This window comes from Mytilus edulis, chromosome 7, assembly GCF_963676685.1.
Source record: "Mytilus edulis chromosome 7, xbMytEdul2.2, whole genome shotgun sequence".
NCBI lineage: Eukaryota > Metazoa > Mollusca > Bivalvia > Mytilida > Mytilidae > Mytilus > Mytilus edulis.
The window spans coordinates 50,826,646-50,849,711 of NC_092350.1; the positions used below are offsets into that span (position 1 = coordinate 50,826,646).

General features: G+C 31.6%; 1 protein-coding gene across 1 annotated transcript; it reads right to left on the minus strand.

The window, feature by feature from the left end:
* Positions 1-1,355: 1,355 nt before the first annotated feature.
* Positions 1,356-14,048, minus strand: LOC139483191 (acetylcholine receptor subunit beta-like). The gene is made up of 5 exons (XM_071267225.1): positions 13,914-14,048; positions 13,280-13,324; positions 12,487-12,596; positions 11,524-11,660; positions 1,356-1,507 (listed from the first exon to the last, which is right to left on the minus strand). Exons 1-5 carry the CDS (start codon positions 14,046-14,048, stop codon positions 1,356-1,358), a joined length of 579 nt encoding a protein of 192 aa, XP_071123326.1.
* Positions 14,049-23,066: the final 9,018 nt, after the last annotated feature.

Genomic DNA, 23,066 nt, shown 5'->3' on the forward strand with positions numbered 1-23,066 from the left:
AAGAAGGATAGAACTGCTAGTATAGATAAGGCAGAGGCCGGAAACACTATGTTGTAGATATAATGTGCAGGCAATCGTTTCAAATATATTTCTAATTTGAGAAATGACGGAAATGATGTGTTCTCCACATTCGTGATCTTCCAAAATGCATGGTCATCTTTGTTTTTATCATATCCGATGGTTGCTACATTGTCGTCCCAGACAAACATTTGCTGTTGACTGACTCCGGTCGACCCAAGAGCTATAGAACATTTTTGGCAATCCGCTGGAAATAATTCGGTATTGGCAATACATATAGTACTAAGCTCTCCAAATGGCAGTGCAAGAATTGTTCCATCGTTCTGAACAAGTACTTGTTCTGCTTGCAGTCCATCAGACAAAAAACTTGATTCTAGCCTGAAATGGGAGTAAGACTTTGTATACGTACTGTTTAATTCAAAAGCATTTGATGCTGTCCAAATGAAAGATAACAAAATATTAATAACTTATTACGATTGTCTTAATTAACAACATTAATACAAATGCACGAACAAACAAGTAAAAGAATGAAATAGTACACATTTGCAAATGTATCTGATAACAAACAAATCTAACCTGTTATATATTAAGAATTCTGGTGTCCACACCTCTCTTCCTGTTGCAGTAAAATAGGATATTCCATCATATAAAGAGGGATCCCAAACTAAGAATTCGTCTTTCCATTTCTAAAAATAAAAATTGAATTGAATAGAATGTATTACAATACGAATTTCTTTATTTCATAACATTTTCAAGTAGCGCATATTGTTGTTGTTGATGAAAGGTATTATTGTTTTCGTTAAAATCTCCAATTTTTAATGAGACTAGGTTTCACAATCTGGTTATTTTTATTGTCCTTTAAATGTTATTTCGTTTAAACCAGATCTGCTAGGGTAATAATAGCAATGTTAACGTACTGGTATTCAATTGATTAGATTGATTGGTATTACAAAACGACTCACCAATTCAACTGTTATAGTCTGTGTAAGTCTCGCTTCTTTATCTGACTAAAAATATAAGAGAACAAACACCGTTGATATTAGATGGTATTTTGTATAATAGTACAAAAGTAGCAATGCAACAAGTAAGTTACAAAAGGTTTGCTGAGATGCTTAACACATTCGATCTTATTCAACATACGTGTTCCTTAATGACATTTGTCACCAATATACAATGAGTGGTAAGGTATTCGATATGTATAATTCAATGGGATATAAACATTGTATTTGACAGCGATTTCAAGCTTGATAACAAACGATACTTGCTGCTCCTTGCTTGTAATTAGTAAAACAGCTAACTGGTTTTCTTGTAATTAATGTACTAAATTTAAGTATATATCATACCAGATCTTTTAGTCTTACAAAATTCCACTTCAAGCTTATCTGAACAGTATCTGTAACATTTCGACGTGGGATAACCTGTGCATTATACGTGGATTCGTTAAATAGGGCACTACGTAATACGATTTCCGGATTAACGTTCTGTAAACCTACAACAGAACGATAAAACTATAAGGAAAACTCACATTGTTTTTTGTTCAGATTTACGTGCTGCTTCCTATTCCCGTGTCAGGTTTTGATTTCACAATGCATGGTATTGACGTTGTCTGTTTCGTTTTTTAAGGCCGTCGTGTGATTACCTTAATTAGTATTTGTTTTCTCCCTTGATTGATATCTTCTGACATGATTTATGATAGTTCAATATTGGTAAACTGCCGTTCCATAAATTTTAAACAGAACAAATGTAGTTATTTCGAATAACTGGTAGTGTTTATTCAAGAATGTTTTACGATAGACAATAAACACAACATTTGTTTTTAGATACAATTGATATATTAAAATAAATACATCTTTTTGAATTATCAAATTTTTATCAAAGCACAAGGGTAATATCCAATACAACTGCATTGACTTTTAAGAGAATTTCAAACTCATATATTAAAAACAAACTGTCAACACCATGGCAAAGCACTGTAATACCTTACGTATTGTACGATTCTCTTAATCAGTTACAATCGCAGTACACAACACTCATATTTTTTCACCTTTAATATCAAATAAAAAAAAATCAAATTACACGTGCTCGCGGTCTATGCTTATCTTTTTAATCTGTATATTGGGTTATATGACTTTCGGTAGTCTTTTGATGTCATCTCGGTGGTGAATTAGATGACGTCTAGACTAAATTATTTACGAAATAGTTATATGCATCATCGAGTCAATTCGTCGGAAATTGCTTATTTTAGACTTTTAATAATTTAGAGTTATATGCCTTAGTATGCTTTTAATAAAATATGAGTACTTGAGTCAAAGAGGCGAATTAGAACATGAATACGACAGCTTCAATCACAATTGTTTTCCTGTACTCAGATTGGCAACTGCTTTACCGTTTATAGTGACAACAGTCATGACTCCTCTACATAAAAATTTGAAAACCGCAAAACACAAATAAGAAGGAAAAGCTGTGATGATAGAAAGAGTTCACAAATATAAAAGAAACACACTAAAACACAGAAGCTCGCACGATTGTTTCAATGTTTAAATACAAATAGTTTGCATAGACACCACAGTGACTCTTTTATCTCACATATAATTTATCATTAGCTCCATGATTCAGTGTAGTTTGATCGATATAACGAATGAAACATTTTGAATCTATTATACGTTATAAATTGGTATCAAATTGAAAAAAAAAGAATAAAATATACGCCTTTCTTACTCCTCAAATTCTATAACATCACCACAAGAAGCCGTTTTATATGAAGTAAACAGCCGAATTAAGGCATACTTCTTTTGATTCTCATTTAAAAGAAACAAGTGTATGAAACCAATTAAATAAACAATTACAACGTGATGGGTGAACAAACAAATGCATAACGGTTTCGCCAAAAAATATAGTGAAACAACATACAAAATATGATACGAAATAAAATCATTGAAAAATTTACAAGTACACTTTACTTATTTGATTCACTCGAAGCGTTTTGCTTTTTAAAATGTGTTTGAAATTCAATGCATGTTTATGTAACTCTAAAACATTTTGCAAACTAACATTTGGTCAAGATATAAAAAAAATGAAGCGCAACTACAATAAATACGTAATACTTACAAGATATACATTGATAAATAAACGATAAATACGCAACAGTTAATACAGTAACACTAGAAGTCATGTCCTCTTCGATCGTGAATACATGTAAAAACAGTGTTGTTATACCTTTTCCGTTTTGTTAATATCTATTGTAATTACTTTGTCCACAAATCAGTCACGTGGATTACCATGTGAATTTTACAGTTATGTTTGCAATGCTTTATAATTCAGTTAAATCAACTTTTCAATACATACTACATTTGCATCCATATACGTTAAATTAACAGTAAATTTGTATTTCCATTAGTTGTATTGACATAACTCTTAAAATACACATTAGTGGAACACTTTCATCGATGAAGTAAAAGTAATATAATATACAGACTTAAAATTGTCGACATTGAATTCAGTTAAAACATTTCAAATTAAGTACATTCATGTTCTCTAACATTGTTATAGTTTGATAAGAAGTATGAGTTTTGCTCACTGTTGAAGACAATGCGTTGAGTACTAGTTGATAATGTCTACGTATTCTTTTGTTTGTTTTTTGGATATATGTTCTTTTGGCAATAAAACCACATCTCATTATTTTTCTATTTTTGTAAACAATTTTCGTTATGAAACCGAAATGTTCATCTAGAATTATCAATATTTTTAGACGTACAGCTTCCTGTATGTGTTTTTATCGCGGTTTTACCTCTCTTTGAGATAGGTTGAACAAATGGCAATGTACCGCTCACCTTTTGACGAAACGCAAATCAAAGTGAGCACTTATAAATCAATATTGCAGGAACCTTAAACTTAAGTTTTACTGAAAATGGGTAACGCTTTTGCCATACATTGTCGACATTGAATTCAGTTAAAACATTTCAAATTAAGTTCATTCATGTTCTCTAACAGTACGAAAATACCTTCATATCTGGAAAAAGACTCGATCTATAAACATGATAAAGTTATTTTTCAAATTTTCCTTTAATAAATTAAGTCACTGAGGTAAAATGGGGACGATGAAATACGATGGGCACACAAAAGTGCGATGGTCCTTTCGCTTAAGGGTGATGATATTCACGACGCGTGATAGCTAGTTTACAACTACAAATGTTCAATTATTATGAGAATGCGTTATTTTTAATGAGGAATTATATAAATACAAGTTAAAACAATGTTCTCCAGTTGCAGTAATAACCTATCACATGTGTTGCTATCGTTTACAGAAGCCGGATACATTTGTCGCAAACGATAATATTCTAAAGTTTTACACTAAAAACAAAATAACAAACTTCATCTGCAAATGGGAAATACATTTCCCAACTCATTAGGTATTCATAAGCTTGCAGTTGTTGATCAGACTTTGTAAAACGTCACCAGTGTTTAAGCAGAAAGTTATTGAACCAGGGTTACCTCAAATAACATCTTGTCCTTTTAAAAAAAAGTTAATAGGAATATACCAAGATCTTGTTGAAAAATACATTCTGGATCATCTTTACAAATAATACACGATGGTCTTTAAGTATAGACACAAGGTACTGACATTGTTTGTCATCGTTAATGCGAGTAAATGTGTTCTTTCGTTCATGTTCACACTATATAGACTTCATCGCTAGTTTGTTTTTCTTGCATACACAGTCCATGGAAGAAGCGAATCGATAAAAACTTTTCTTATATCACATAGCGATATTGTCTTATATCAATTGTAAATATGCAGACATTCCATGATGAAAATGTAGTTAGAAGTAAACGTTTATGTCCGTGTAAAATTTGAAGTGCTGTGTTTTTCTTACATACATAAATATACAAATGCTATTAGTTCTAATATCAATGCGATACTTTTAAAATATCATAGCGTTGTTTTTGTTATATCAATATTAGTGATTGTTAGTATTAATATTTGACTGCTGTACTCATATTTTGACAATTTTACCTGTTATGTCTGTTTTGTTCACGCATCGTTGTAAATATGACAGAATTTGATGAGACTGTCATACACGTGAGAGAGTTAGCGCTATAAAACCAGGTTCAATCCGCCATTTTCAAAATTTGAAAATGCCAGTTAGTTTAAACATATTTATTTATAGTGGATCGGGAAACAAGTTTTGCAACTTATATTAATCACTTTCTACTTTGCGGGTGCGAGTGCTGCCTTGTAGGCGGCATTAGCCTACTTTTTTTTCGAAATCTACAAGGGTGTCTTTAACGTGCAAGAGATATGGATCTCTCTTAACACGGGTCAGCCATTTATCGTCCCCTTTCGACGGACTATCATTGTGTCCTCAAGACCATACTCGCAAATGGTGTCAAGGGAGAGCCGAAAATTGAGTTCCTGAAATTTTCATCCCGAACGGGAATCGTACCAGGAGCCTTTGCGTTAGTAGTCTAATGCACTTACCACTACACCACGGCTCTCTTGAAAATGCAAGTACCGATGGGGTTTAATAAACAATGTCGTAATCAAATGGCTAAGTATCAAAATTATTGCTCACATATAAACATTTAGCAAATTTTATAATGAACGCACCGTAATAATGTATATCTGATATGCTCGCAACGAATGCACGCATGGAAGACTTTCTTTATTGATAACAATGAAACTAACGTGTGACAAAGATTAATCATGCTGTCCTCGCTCAGATTGATCCGACAAAATCTTACCTGTACTTTTGAATCTCCTTTTTTTATACACATTAGACCGTTAGTTTTCCTGTTTCAATGGTTCAACACTAGTATTTTTTTGGTTCTTATATAGCGTGGTGTTCGTTGTGAGTCAAGGCTCCGTGTTTAAGGCCCTATTTTGATCTATAACGGTTTACTTGAAACAAATTATTACTTTGATGGAAAGTTGTCTCATTCGAACTCATGCACCATCTTCTTATATCTATAAATCTTTAAAATTTCCCCTTATATTTAAATAAAATTGTATATTGTGTATATTATAACTTTATAATACTCTATGTACTTATAAATATGTTATTATTATTTTTGAGGACTCTCAGGAAGATTAGTTTTAACTAATGGGATCATCCTCTTGAAATAAAGATTATTTATTTATTTATTTATTTATTTATAAATAACTGCTTTCCAGTCCTCCAAAAACGTCATTTGGGTGCTTAATCTTTTGTAAAGTGCAATATGAATTAGCACACTTCTAAAGTTTTAACGGTAACGACAGTTATGATGGTACAAGCACGATTACGTCAATCAAAATACCAAAAAAACAGCACTGAACGATCTTAATGTATAAATATAGAAAAGATATATACACATTTCTAACGTCAACAGAAATTTACATCTTATTTATTTGTTTTCTAAACATTTAATTAGTATTCATTGAAGAAATGAATTTATGACAAGCGATACGTATTGTTATTTTGCACTAAGAAATGTTCGCGTATTTATACGATCGGTTACCAGTCAAAAACGAAAGTCAAACCTATGTGGCAACAATACATCGGAATGCCCTCACGGTCATCGCGATGTAAAACAGCCTCCACGCGGCGAGCTGATTATGTTAATAGAGATATCGATTTACCAACGGGAAAAGTCTTTGATATCCAAAAAGAACTGTTTTCCTTCTCAATATTTTTTGTCTATGTTAATAACAAATACATTTTCTGTGTGACAAGATTTTTGATTTTCGTTTTATCTGAAGTTGTTCAATTTATAGTCTGAGGCTACTCAGTTGGTATCTTCAAAGTTCGGGACATCAGCATTTGTACATTTTAATTTGTTTGGAATATTTATTTTACCATTTGAATATTCATTGTAATTTGGAGCTGTATTGGATTGGATTGTTTGAATGAATGTTTTGTTTTTGTTTTAAGTAATGATATTTTTTTTGTCTATTTCGATATTACCCATGTGGATACGCTATAGCAGTGTGCCCTCAAGGGCAGATCCATCCGTTTTCCAAAGGGGGGGGGGGTTTCAACCGTATGTCCCCATTCAAATGCATTGATCGGACACGGAGCCGGTCATGAACTCAGTTTGTGAATTATGTGTGCGGTTCTCTTGACATGCATTGTGACGTGTCATCGTATTCATTTTATATTAGAAAACTATAGCAGTTATATTAGAAAAGTATAGCATTCATAATTTTTTTTATATTAAAATAAACATCGCTATGATATAAGACAAACATCGCATTGATTTAATACAATATAGCAGTATCTTTGACTCATAGGCGATTTTGGCTTAGCAAACAATTGAATTCATCTCAATTGCATTCCACTGAATTTGCTACATGATATTTATTGAATGTGTACATCTACAAATGATAAATCGTGCATTTATGTTTCATTTATTCAACAATTCAATTTTCTCGTTTAAATACACCTTGCTTGTTATTACATAAAATAATTCATGGAAATTATACAGCAAACTTATATCGTGTTAAATGTCACTCTGTTTTAAGAAAAGAGTCATTACTTTATACCGAGAAATCTGCCTTTCTTCGTACAAATGCTAATATTCGTCTGAAATTTCCAACAATGCAACTCGTTGATATAAGACAATATCGCTCGTTGATATAAGAAAAGTTTATATCGATTCGCTTCTTCCATAGACTGATACAAGCAATTTACAGAGTCATCAATAATGAAATAAACTGACACTAGATGCTTTCACAATGGCTGATTCCAGCGCCACTGAAAAATCATATGCGTCTGGCGTAACATATTATCAACCTGGTATTTTGGTGAGGTTTTAAAATCTCAATCACGAATTGTTTGGTCAATACATTAAAATAAAGGTCTGTGTCGCAACGATATGTTTTTGCATCTTCTTCACCAAAACTGTCGTCCAAATTGAAATATATAAATTGTGTTTTTGTTTTGTCTTTGTCGAAATTATGTATAGTGTGTTATTGATATTGAACGCTTTAATTTCAATTAGGAACAGAGATGATAAGGATCAAACAATATAACTTTGTCGATAGTTGTCTCATTGGCAATCATACCTCATCTTCTTTTTTATAACAAGATAAAAAAAAGACAGATGATCAATACATATACGTTTGATTTGATTTATATTTTAAAAGTATTTTTAAAGAAAAAGTAGTATTCTAATTCCTGCACTTATTTAAGTCATTTTCGAAATTTAAAATATTTTTCAATTCTCATTCCAGTGTGTAGAAATTCCCGGTATTTATAATTAAAGTATCCTAGCATATATCTATGTAATACATTTGTTAGTTGTTATTGCTTTATAGCGATGTGATAAGTCAAACCCTTTTCAACTGAATGTGGTGTGCGCCGTGCAACAACTGTCCACTATACGAATTTGTCCCTTGTCAATGTACCTTTTATCAATTTGATGTCGTTGTCGTTGTGCTATTCACATGTATCGTGTTCGTTTTTCGTTCCTTGTTTTGTACGAAATAAAGTTGTTATCTTTCTGTTTTTCTGTTTTCTATTTGTAATTTCGGGATTGTTATAGTTGGGGAAACAAGCATAAGTTTTGCTCATTGTTGAAGTGCATATAATAGTTACTAATGTTTACGTATTTTTTTGTTGTTTTTTACGGATGTTCTATTGGCAATACAACCACATCTCATTACTTTTTTTTCTATTTTTGTAAACCATTTTCGTTGTGACATCGATATGTTCATCTAGAATTATCAATATTTTTAGACGTACAGCTTCCTGCAGGTGTTTTTATCGTGGTTTTACCTCTCTTCGTGAAAGATTGAACAAGTGACAATTTACCACTCTCGTTTTAACGAATCGCAAATCAATAATATCGCAGGAACCTTAAAGGAGTAGGTTCAGTAAGACCCCTTTTTGGCCCCAAATATAGCAGTTTTACAAAATTGTTAAAATGTAAACTTTTAGTTATTCATTAGACAGTAGAATGCTTCTGCTACACAAATATGGGCTGTTTTTGACAATACAATGCAAATTTATCCGGTACTAGCACCATTAAGTCATGCTAAATTACTGAAATCTTCATAATTCTAGCATTTTAATTAAATTTTAGACGGTTTTCGTGTAAAACGAAAGTGGCCGCATTCGTGTTCATCCTTAATATTAAAACGTAAGTTGTATTTGATGATAATACATAACATATATTAAGGTTGAGCATGAACACGGATGCGGCCACTTTCATTTTTACCAAAAACCAACTGAAAAATGACATTTTTCGGCATATTTGGTAGATATTTCATATTTGAGCTTGAATCGGATGGTTTTTAATGACTAAATATGTTGAAATCTTCCACATAAACTAGTTAATTCAAATAAAATAGACACTTGAGTGTTTAAAAAGTGGTCAAAGTCTTTCGTCAGATGAACCTGAAATTTGAGGCTAAAATCGGTCCTTACTGGACCTACTCTTTTAAGTTTTTACTGGATATGTGTTACGCTTGTGCCATGCGTGTTCAGTTATTAAAGAAAAGAATGTATACATTTTAAATTGAAATAAGAGAACGACCAAGTTAAATCATTTCAGAACTCGAATCAACCAACAAAAAATGTTTCTACATAGTAAAAAAAGGCTGATCTACATGTTTAATTGATAGAAGGTTGTAAATCAAATATGAAAAATAAACCCAAATCCATGATCACTAATTTGAGAACAAATGCGTCGTCAACTGATTTCTTTCTAAAAGAATGGAAATAAACTACCCAAAAAATGCATGATAAACAGCTCATGTTATATAGTAGGTCTTCAAGTTTATGCACACATGGAGACTGAAGAAGTTTATCTTGAACATTGAATAGTGCACTACTGAAACTCGTTTTCTGCTTTTTCTATTCGACATTAGAGCATGTACTATTATTCATGACACTCAACAGCTCAACATGTGCACAGACTGTAGTTATAAAACAGGAGAGTAAAGTAACCCAATCAAATATTAGTAGAGGTCTAAAATATTTCCTCAGCCTTTTATATGCAATAATCTTCCATTTATTTCTTGCGTTATCGTGTTGCTGTAATGTTTCCGGTTTGGTATCGCCTGTATCTACTTGTTGGTTGTTCAAAGCAATGACTTGATCTCTTTTGCAAAAACTGTCATCTGAAGTGGGTTGAATAGAAGTCGGTGGACATGTGTATTTGGGAATTTCTGATCTACTGCCAAAATAACTTAAAACAACAGAATTGAAAACAGCTACAAAGCTGCTGCACGTCAACTGTAAAAAGTATTTACCTGAAACAGATTAAAAATATTAGGTGCGTAATGATCTTCTGTTTTGTATTTGTATGACGATGTTGATGTGCAAAAAAAAAAAAAGTGTGTTCAAATTTGTGTAGTTAAAGAATTATTTAATTGTATATGTGTTTCTATCAGTTAAAAAGGATAAATGTTTAATCCGTTTCGCATACAATTGTTGACCACTAAATTGTATTGTTCCTGCTAATTAATAAATAAACTACTAATATCTAGATTGTTTTTGACGCAAGCTAGTTACTGAAATGCTATTCAAAGTAGTTAAACATTTATATTAAGTTAGATACAAAAAATTATTTTGTTGATAGATAGGTATTTTAACTGTTGATGGATAGTATTTCAATTCTGTTTACATTTAATTTGGCATTAAGCAATACTTCAGATCTGTTATTCATCTTTATTTGAGGTATTCACAAAAACCGGCGTGATTTTAAGTAGGGATAACTTATTGTTAACGAGATGTTACTAAACGTTTGGTTGACCTGTATTGCTTTTCTTCTTTTCATGTAAAAAAGAAGATGTGGCAAGATTGCCATTGAGATAACTCTCAACAAGAGACCAAAATGACACAGCAATTAACAGCTCTAGGTCACGGTACGGCCTTCAACAATGAGCAAAGCCCATACCGCATAGTCAGCTTTAACAGGCCCCGACATGACAATGTGATACAATTCAAACGAGAAAACTATTTCGGGTTAACTTCCCCAATTCAATGTACATCTTATTGACTTATATTGAAGACAGATATCATATATTTTTGTTGCTATAAAACATTTTTTTTTTATTTTTACGATATTTTGGATATGATGTATACTTACAGCAGATCAAATTTTAGTAGACTTTGAAATTGTTTAACAAATAAACCTACCTACAGCGGAAACGCTTTTGGAGTTTTCTGGTAAAATACTGCTTACTTGCAGCATCAAGACCATAAACGATAAAAAAAATTGTCATTCCAAAACCAAGACGTTCACCTTCTTCTATCGGAATAAAGAACGCTAAAACAGCAAGTATGGATAGTGCAGATGCAGGGATAACAATGTTGTTAATGTAATGTGCAGGTAACCTCAGCAAATAGATATGAATTTCAGCAAAAGACGCAACGATAGGCAATTTCTCAAAACGCCAGATTTCCCAAAACGCATGGCTATCTTTATTATCTTCAAATCCAGTAAACGATTCATTTTCGTCCCAAACGAATATATGTTGTTGGCTGACAACAGACGCTCCGATAATTATGTTACATTTCGTACAATCGGCAGGAAATGATGCTGTATCAGCGTTGCATATAGTGTTCAGTTCCCCATAAGGTTGAGCGTTAATTGTTCCATCGTATTTGACAAGAACTTTTTCAGCTTGAAGTCCATCTGATAAAAAGCTTGATTCAAGTCTGAAAAAAATGGTTAGAATTTAGAATAGATGTATATAGGTTTACCTAAACATTAAGCATTTTCAAAGATGTATTTATCAAGTTTACCTAAACAATATGCATTGCAACTTATTATATAAGAGTAAACAATTTTCTGTGTATAGAATCATAATCAAAACAGTGTGGCTGTGGCCATTGATTGACGACCTTAATTATCCCATTGACTGGGACAGATTAGGTGAACGTGTGTCTGTAACGACCACTGCTCACTATTTTCTTATTGTAGCATTTAAACTATGGGGTAAACTAAGGTTCTTAACGCCTTCAATAATAAAATAATTCGAAAAATTAATCAGGAATAATCTTTATGTTTTGATATATATTATTGATATAAATCATAACATCGTGTTATTCCTGATTAATTTTTCGAATAACTTCATTTAGGTGTTGAGAACCTTTGGTGACCCCACAGTTTAAGTGCCTTTAACAGGTACATAGTGAGCAGTGGTCGTTACAGACAAACGTTCACATAATCTGTCCCAGTCAATGGGATAATTTAGGTCGTCAATCAATGGCCACAGCCACACTGTTTTGAAAATGATTCTAATTTGGATACAAGAATAAATTATTGAAAAATGATTAATCGTATTCAGTAAGCGTTTATCTAAAAGAGGATTTAAAATGTTCAATATAATAAAAAGAAAGAACAAAACGTGTTGGTAAATATTGTGTTAGTTTACCTTTTATAAATAAATAAATAAATCATAGATATTTAAAATAGAACTAACTGGCAATAAATAAATAAACACAAGTATAATGATGTAAATGATAAAATTAATTGTCAAACCGATTAAATATTGTGAAATCAGGTGTCCAAACTTCCTTCCCTGATGCTGTCAAGTATGATTTTCCTCCGTATAAAGAGGGGTCCCAAACTAAATAGTCATCTTTCCATTTCTGTAAAAAAAAAAGAAATAAAACAAAAAATCATGATTTATTTTTAAAACATATTCAATAAACCCGTTCAGTAATTATTAGTCTTGTTTTAAACATGATAATGATTTTATTTTCATTAATAGATTGTTATTTCAGACTTTCCTAAAAAAAAAAAAAACGGGAACAATTGTCGTTCGATTGTCATATATATATTTGCAAATACTAACACTATATCTACACATTCATACATTTCACGAGAAATGGATATCTGTTTACATATTTGTGAAACATCTAATAATACAAAGAACACACTGTAAATAATTGCATGTCACATTAGAAATATGATAAGGGCCAGTATTTAAGAGGTAACTGCTTATTATTTCATAGCACCTGTTATAACCAGATTCTGATGAATTAGATCCGAAAATGGTCTTAACGTTTGTGATATTTTCATTATTGGTCTTAAATTGGGTTTTATGCCTGTCTTTGATATAAATTTTTTTTCTTTGGTATTTGTAGATTTTCTAATTATTAACTTGTTTTCACTGGCTTATTTTTTCGGTGACTATTCAAAACGTTTCCAATTTCCTTTTAATGCATATAATTATTAATGTGTTAACTGTCTACATGAAGATGCATGTACTTCTTTTATTATCAGATATACACTGTATACGTTGTAATGATTGATTTAATAAATGTCGTACCAAATCCATTCCAATAGATTGGGAAAGTCGTGCTTCCTTTTCGAACTGAAATAGAATAAATGTATGATGTATACACAAACTAAGAAAGCTATATTATAAAATTAAATAATATCTTCTCCACATAAACTAATTTCCAAATTTCTGTTAGGTATATTTACAATATTCGACAGAAACGTAGTAAAGTTTACATAAAAAGAGAGGTAAAAGATACCAAAGGAACATTCAAACCAAAAAGTCAAAAATAACCTGACAACACCATGGCTGAAAAACAAAGTGACAAACGGACACAATAGTACACAAAACAAAACATAGAAAACAACAGACTGTGCAACACGAACTTCACAATAAAACGGGTGTGATCTCAAGTACCTTTATAGGTAAGCAGACCAGTTGTGTTATTTATGTAAGTACAAACCCTGTGAAAACCTAACCTATAGTCAGTCAATTGAGTATTGCAGGGCTGTAAAAGAAGCTTATGTTTTTTTTACAAAGTGAGTAAGCACGCCTACATTACGAAACTAAACCCTAAAATATCAAATATAAAAGAGAAGATGTGGTATGATTGCCAATGAGACAACTCTCCACAAGAGACCAACGTGACAAAGAAAATGTACGTTTAAATGTTAAAACATACCAATCCTTCTAGTCTTATAAAATTCCACTTCATGACAATTTCTACATTTTCAGTAACGTTCCTACGTGGAATAACCTGGGAACAATATCTGGACTGATTAAACAGGACATTTCGCAGCATGAGCTCATGGTTCATTGTTTCTAAACCTAAAAAAAATATAGATCAGTGTTAAAAGCGAAACAACGATAAAAAAGACAATTATTAGCTTATAAAACACAACAGATAAAATAAAAATGAGCAACACGAACTCCACCGGAAATCGGGATAATCACAGCATCACGGGGAAGGTAAGTACATGCAAATCTTCACAAACTAGTAATGTGCATACTTCTATAACCGTAATATCAGAATGTATGCACGTCTGTTTTATATTGATTAATCATTAACGTAAGAAACAAATAAATACTTACTAGATGTGGCTTTACAGAAAATTGATAAACAGAACAAAATATACGTTTTCCATATAGACGTCATCCTTTAGTTGAAGCTTGAAACCATCATACAGAATTAGTTTTACAACATTGCATTTTGATGTACCGAACAAATATTCAAATGGATGTTTGACGGCACGTGACTTACAATTATCAGGTTTCAATGTTTAATAATTCCGTCAGATCGATTAAATACATCTAGCACTAATTTCTATAAGTCAATATTGGTTGGAATCTTTATCTGTACATTTTATATATTTACACTAGACGTTTAGACTAGGAAATTGATGCGTTATCAACTTTATCCAATTTGTTCATGTTTTTTGATAATTTGATATTATTCCATTACATTAATACGTGATTAAAAAATATACAATTCATATAAATATTCAAATCCATATTGAAGAATAGATTTAAAAAATAAATAATAACATTCCTATTGTTGCAAACTATCCTAATAAATTATCTTACTTTAGAAAAAACAAATCTGTTTGACCTTAAAATACTAAAGGTGTAACCCTATTTGTAAAATGATTTAAAAAAAGCTATTTCCCTGAATTAACTTACATCTCTATAAAATTGTTATGAGACATACCTATATTCTATACCATTTAAACATTCAAAAAGTAGTCAGAAGTTATTAAGGTGGAACTCACAGCGGAGGCAACGAAAAAGAACTGACAAAAAAAAGAGAAAAATGGTAAAGACAAACAACAGTCTACAAAGAACACATAAGACTGAGAAACACACGTACAAACCCAACAAACAAGTGTAAGTCAGCTCAGGTTTCTGTTCAACAAATTAATTGTGGAGCTACATTTATATAACCAAATTGCACGTATTAAAACTGTCAATATAAAAATATAGATGCGATATGACTGCCAAGGAGACAGTTCTTTACAAGAGACGAATGAAACAGAAATTAACAACTTCAGGTCACCTTACAGTCTTCAATAATTAGCAAATGTCATACGGAACGGTCAGCAATAACGGACCCCGAAATGGATAATGTAAAACAAATTAAACGAGAAATCCAACGGCCTAAAGTATGTGCAAACAAATGAACGAAAAACTAATATATAATACAGATGCACATTACAACAACTGAATAACAGGTTCCTGACTTGCGACAGGCTCATACAGAATGTGGCGAGGTTGAATATGATAGTGAGCGCCCAACACTTTCCTTTATTCTGGGACAGAGGTGCAACAGGACAGTACAAGAACTATACAAAACAACTAACACACAACGCATATGATCAACAGCAAAACACAAAAAGAACTCAATCTTCTGACTTGGGACAGACACATACAGAAAGTGACAGGGTTAGTTATATAATATGTTAGTTAGTTGGCCATGTACAAAAAAATACTTGTACGTTCAAACAACTGAAAGACACTTAAGAACAGTTCTATGAGTACTCACATTGACTGAACGCTAATTAAAAGCCAGGAACAACTAATAAACAAAATCATGCATATCTTACTTTAATTATTACTCAGTACTCATCCAACATCCAATGGATTTAGTGCAAAGACCCATAAAAATGTTTAGATCAATTTTCTTGCAAGGATTATTGATCGTATTTGTTATTTGTTTTTACAAATTCATCAATGGAAATTTAAAATACCAAACAAATCTGACCTTGAACGTCTTCGTCATTCAAACTCTAGTAGAGAGTTGTTTAAATTTCAATTATATCAAGTCATCTTTATTTTAAACAGACACGCATTTAGTTATTAGTAAGTATGTTAGATGTTACGTTCTATACTACATCTTGCACATAATGTTGATTGGACTCTCATAAAAAAAGTTTAAGGCTTTTCTTCCTGTTTCAATACAACGTATATTAGATATAGGAAGATGTGGTGTGAGTGCCAATGAGACAACTCTCCATACAAATAACAATTTAAAAAGTAAACCATTAGTATTGATGATACAATTTTTGTAGTAGGTCCGATAAAATAAGCAATTAATCAAATGCAACTCTTTTCATGGTAATTTTAATCAGCATCACGATTATTTTGTATGATGTGCAGTTTTAGTCAAAAAGTTGATGTAAATCTCTAAAATGTTATCACTTAATACCTTGTTTATATAATGGGCAACTTTAACGGTTCCATTTTTATGGTTCGTTTTATTCCTGGGTTTTTGCTTTATATTTTTACTGTGTTCTTAATGCGCCTGACCTCATTTTTCTTGTTCTTTTTTTTTGCTGTTGTCTGTTTTTCTTCCATTTGTGTTTTTCTGTTGCTTTTGTTTATTCGTCCTTCTTCATTGTACTTTGTTATTTTTTTTCTTGCGTAAATCCTGTAAGCGAAGGCCTATATTATATCGCCTGTTTTGTTGCACTGGAATTCATTGGGTGTATAGCATATACACTTATTTTAGGTGTATTAATGTGAGGTTCTGTTAATTATTATTCAGAATGTATGGTCTTTATATTAGACTTCAAACTAGGATGATATAAGATCATGTTTGCATAAATGGAGTCCAATCTGAAATGAAAACCCAATTCAATTATGGTCTTCCTATACAAGATTTACATTTTATGTCATGGAAAACAGGTTTGCCAAAGTAATGAAATAGTGTTTTGAAGGCGTCTATAATCTTTTGCTTTCAATCCTGTATGTGACCTATGACTTCAATCAATTGAGTAAACAATCATTTTAAAAGGCTACACTTTATTACGACTGTTTATCAACATCAAAATATCCATCTTTATTCAGTTTGATTACAATTAACACAATCATAGAAATTTAAATTATACTGTTTTGCTGATTTTATTGTAATTTCTTTACTTTAATCGTCCGTTGACATAAATACAACAAAGTTGGGACAAAGGAAATATTTATGTAACTTCAGATGAAAACTGTGATCAATACAGAATAATCGTTACTGTCATGTTTGTTTGTTTAAAGCAATTTTGATTATAGTTAATAACAACAAGCACACTCAGGTTAATCAGAGTATCATACAGGGCCGATAACAACCTTTCCATGAATATGTTATTCATAATTTATGCTTTAGACTCAATTGATATACTTAACAAATATACTTTACAGTAATACAAAAATTACGAATAATCCCCTTCAAATTTTTAAATCCCTGTCAATGATGAGGCAAGCCACTTTTTTACCCTTGAATTTGTTTTTCGACAAAATAATTTCTTTATGGGTAGATTAAACCTACATATTAAATAAAATTCAAAAAATAGAAAGCAATGAATGAGGTTGTTATATTTGATATATGGTTTCAATTTACCATTGTTTACATTAAAAAAAATGCCTGTATCAAGTCAGGAATATAACAATTGTTGTATATTCGTTTGATGTATTTTAGTTTTTGATTTTGCGATTTGGTTAGGGACTTTGCATTTTGATTATTTCTCGTTAACATTTTCGACGATATTATGATTTCAAGAAACTCGTTTCATACATGTATGATATTAACATCTTAAAAACAAACTGTGTTGCATAATATTTGCTAATATCTAAATGCATGTTTCAATTTATCAATGAAAAGATCTTACATGAGGCTCTATATAGATTAATTCATATTTTGCACTGAATGTAAGACGTTCTATTGTCAACATGCAATACAGGATTCAACAATTAATTACATACTGTTGGAAAGTTGCAGTATATATCATGGACTTCTTATATTATATCAAATTATGTGACGACACTAAATCCTTAAAAGATCTACCCTTTGAATAATTATATCGAAAACGATTACTGAAAATACACTTTCCATCATCCATAAATACATTTGATTAACAAGTCAAACTGTGGTATATACATGTAACATGTAAAAGGTGCTCTTCCTTTGAGAGGACCATTACATATAAAGGAATATCGTACTGAATAAAGAGATAACTTAGTTATCGTGGAATGGGGAACGGTGATAAAATAGAACTATATAATTTATCATCCAACCAAACGAAAGACAAACAACAGCGAAGGTTATTAGAAAATATGGTATGAGTGCTAATGAGACAACTCTCCGTACAATACATATATGGCATCCATGCATTGCCAGAGGAAACAGAGGGCATAACAGTTTTGGTTTTATTACTTGCCTGAACTCCAAATAAAACGTATCTTACAGTTGTTGATAGTAGTTTATAGAAACAAACATCAGCTACATTACCTATCTTATGAGGCTGACTTCATGCAGAAACTTTTTAGGAAGAAAGATAAGAAGTTAGCAATATCCTTTAACTCTACTTTCCGCTATATAGATGACGTTCTTTCACTAAACAATTAAAAAGTTGGTGACTACGTGGAACGCATCTATCCCATAGAATTGGAGATAAAGGATACTACAGATACAGTTAAGTCGGCTTCATATCTAGACTTACATCTAGAAATTGACAATGAGGGTCGGTTGAAAACAAAACTTTACGACAAAAGAGATGATTTCAGCTTTTCAATTGTGAACTTTCCATTTCTAAGTGGCAACATTCCAGCAGCACCTGCATACGGGGTATATATCTCCCAATTGATACGATATTCCCGTGCTTGCATTTCCTATCATGATTTTCTTGATAGAGGGTTACTGCTCACAAGGAAGCTATTAAACCAAGAGTTCCAAATGGTGAAGTTGAAATCATCCCTTCGTCAAGTAGTCAGCACTCCGGTGTTGACATGAATATCAATAATGTGGTAATTTTTATAAATTTCCTGTTTACTAACTTTTGAATTTTTCGAAAAACTAAGGATTTTCTTATCCAAGACATAGATTACCTTAGCCGTATTTGGTACAACTTTTTGGAATTTTGGATCCTCAATGCTCTTCAACTTTGTACTTGTTTGGCTTTATAAATATTTAGATATGAGCGTCACTGATGAGTCTTATGTAGACGAAACGCACGTCTGGCGTACTAAATTATAATCCTGGTACCTTTGATAACTATTTACGGACGCCATCACGAGTTGGTTGACCGTTATGGAATAACCGTTTCACAAAAGACATCGGATATGTTCCTTACGTCGTAACTACAATCCCCTTCCCTTTCATGAATGTGATTTACCGAATTCGACTATTTACTGGATTTGTAATCACATAAGCAACACGACGGGTGCCACATGTGGAGCAGGATCTGCTTACCCTTCCGGAGCACCTGAGATCACCCCTAGTTTTTGGTGGGGTTCGTGTTGTTTATTCTTTAGTTTTCTATGTTGTGTCATATGTACTATTGTTTTTCTGTTTGTATTTTTCATTTTTAGACATTTGACTGTCCCTTTGATATCTTTCGTCCCTCTTCTTTTACTATCGACGTTCAGCATCATTAAGGACAAGAGTAACGTTTTTTCAGAACTAGTATCGAATGCTATGAAAACATAAAACAGGATTAACAAAACTCCTATTTCTAAATTAATTGATATTCAATAGTTGTTACTATCATTTACACCTTTGTTTTTCTTGTAATTCAATGAGTATACAAAACAAAACAAACATTAATATTGTTCACCTTTTATACTGTTCTTGTGAATTTTCAAAATATGAATCTGCTCTACATTATAGTTATATTGCAAAATATGTTATTTGATGTTTCGATCGAATCCATTTTTACCTTTCTTTTATTGCAGTGAAGAATGACATTTTTAGTGAAAATTACAAGTTTGTGTCCAAAATTATTTATGTCGACGCATTTTTATACAAATAAAATGCAGGGTATTAGGCCATTTTGTATTTCAACTGATGCAATGCTGCTAATTAAATCTGAATTTATGCAATTTTTATGTAAATTTGTAGAAGGCGTAATCCATGATAACGGTTTCTTTTAGACTTATATGTTCTTTTTTATTGAATTTTATATGTTTGGTAGAATATAAGGTAGGAATTAATTTTGTACTACCAACAGGACTAAGCACAGATTGCGTTTTAATCGAATATACTTTTGGCTACTAACGATGTTTATTAGTTCTATGTGACAGAAGCAACAAGAACCCAACCAAACACTGGTGGTGATATCAGGTGCAACGGAAGGGTAAGCAGATTCTGCTGGCATTTCAAAGTAATTGATTAAAACAAATAGTTTCTGTTTTTCATATATGTCTGGATTTTTTAATTTGTTCGGAAACGTACATATAGACATATTTTCTCGGTTTTATTTTATTTGGTTATCTTCATACTCATAAATTGAAAATAAACTGACAACGCCATGGCTACAAATGAAAAAAATAAATGGACAAATAATATATAGATATAGGAAGATGTGGTTATGTGTGCCAATTAGACAACTCCCATCCAAGTCACAATTTATAAAAGTAAACTTTACTGTTAACCATTATAGGTCAAGGTACGGTCTTTGACACAGGGCTAGTCTCACAACGAACGGCAAGCTATAAAGGGCCCCAAAAATATTATTGTAAAGCCATTCAAACGGGAAAACTACCAGTTTAATCTATTTAAAAAACGAGAAACGTGAAACACTTATGATCTCATAAACGACAATAACTTAACATCAGATAGTACAGAAGACATGCAACATTATGTTTGAAATACATAGGATCATTACATATAAATGAAAAACATAAAACATTTATCCGATGACGTCACAATTACGGCATAATCTGTATCGTTGCAAACTCATTAGGGAGAACTATTTTATAGTACTATTGGTGTTATCTCACTACATACAAAGTTGTTTTTACGTGCGCACATAATGTACCATCTAAATAAAGGCAACAGTAGTATACCCATTTTCAAAAGTCATAAATCGGTCTAGAGAGAGCTAATCCGTGTTAAAAACTAAAATCGAGGTAAACACATAAACCATAAGAAATACAAAACGAAGCACTGACATGCAAAAAAAAACGACAATGCAACATACATAGAAACAAATTATTAAATAGCCACTGACATAATCCTGACTTGGTACAGGTCATTTTTAGAAAACTTGGCGGGTTGAACCTGGTTTTGAGGCTTTAACATTGTCACACTTTATGGCGATGTTAAATTACATCACTGGTTATATTGACTACAATGTGTAAGCAAACCATCAAACAAGAGATAAAAATATCAAAAAATGTATGCACAGAAGTCAACACTGTGTTACATTTCTCATCAAAAACAAATCACTATTTCAACAAAGAAAAGCAAAACGGAATAAAGACACTCTAAAGAAAATGTATATACGCGAAAAAAGAAAGTTTGCGTCAGCTTTAAATAAGCTTCGAATAACTGAAAGTACTCTGGTACTTAGTTGTTGTTTTTACGGGGTAGGAGTGGTGTATAAGTATTATCCCAAGGTAACTGTGTCATTTTGGTTTTTATTTTGTGCTTTTAATCGATCTAATGAGATATGCCTTGTTCAACAGATTTGTATTGTTTGTGTTTACGTTGAAATTGCTACACAACTGTCCAAGGTTAAGGGAGGGTTGTGTATAAAGATAATTCGTCATAGGCTGTAACTTTTTATTGTAAATGATGTTTCAACCTAAAGTACACAATATGAAAATATGACCATAACACACAAGTTACAAGTTTGAAATATTGACATCGCTTTTAAAGTTAATTAGACACACTAAACAGTTCAAACATCCGCAAACCAAAAAGGTTGATATCACTGACGAATCGACAGCCAATTTCATATCAGTCATTTGATATTACCTTGTTGGTTTTCCAGAACAAAACAAGTTCAAAAACCATTCCAGGGTTTCCCGAGAAAGGAGAAAGAACGAGTCTGTATGTATGCCTTGAATAAGATACTAGGGAATGCATTAATAATCAATTTTTTAATGCAAACTCGTAAACAAGTATATTGTGGCTCAAAATGGTCTTAATATATTTCTCTTTTATCAAAATTTGTTGGTAAGTTAAAGTTATCAATGATATCAAAATCACTTTTTTTAGTTTCAGTGTAAGGCTACTTTTATGTTCTAAATTTGAGAAAGTTAATTGGTGGTCTGACACTTATAAAAAACAATATTTTGCTGCGGTTAGTTTAAGATTTGATAACGGATAATTACGAGATCTTATGTGAGGGTTGCGATTTTATTCAGGTCATGTTATGATTGCTTTTCAATTTTTTGCCAGTACTTAAAGCGTAGTTATGAGTTATTCATTACGTAATGTTTACTATTTTAGAAAAAATGACAAAGCAAAACATCATAAAACTCTAAACAAACTCGTTAGTTTTCTTAAAAACGCGTAAATAGTTAGTCTAATCCTTAAACTCGTCGACAAAAGAAAATTTTGAAATTGACATCTTCACCATAACAATGTTACGAGAAGTTAAATAACATAGTATTGATTGTCCGTCGATTCAGTTACGGTGATCTATTTATATATGAATTAAATGATGTGTTTAGTTTATCTTGATGAATGAAATTGTGTTATCCTTTCCATTTCAAATAGTCAAATGTTTTGTTTTAAACTATACAGTTACTAAAAATATATCTTACAAACACTTTCATCATTAGTAACATACTATTTAAATTACCTGTATGATCCCATTAGGTACATGTATTTAAAAACGGTGATTTATTCATATGATTGATTTGTTCATTTTACTGAATGTGTACAAAATAAATGTAAGTGATTATTTCAATTTTTTTATTTTCGGAATTTTTACCCCTCGTCACTTTATTTTCTAGTGCAATTCAATATACAATTGCTTTCAAATAGTAAAAAAATGCGTACAATTTAAGACACAAAAAATAGTGTGTCTCAAGAATGTCCAGTCTTTTAAAAAAAATACAATGCCAACAC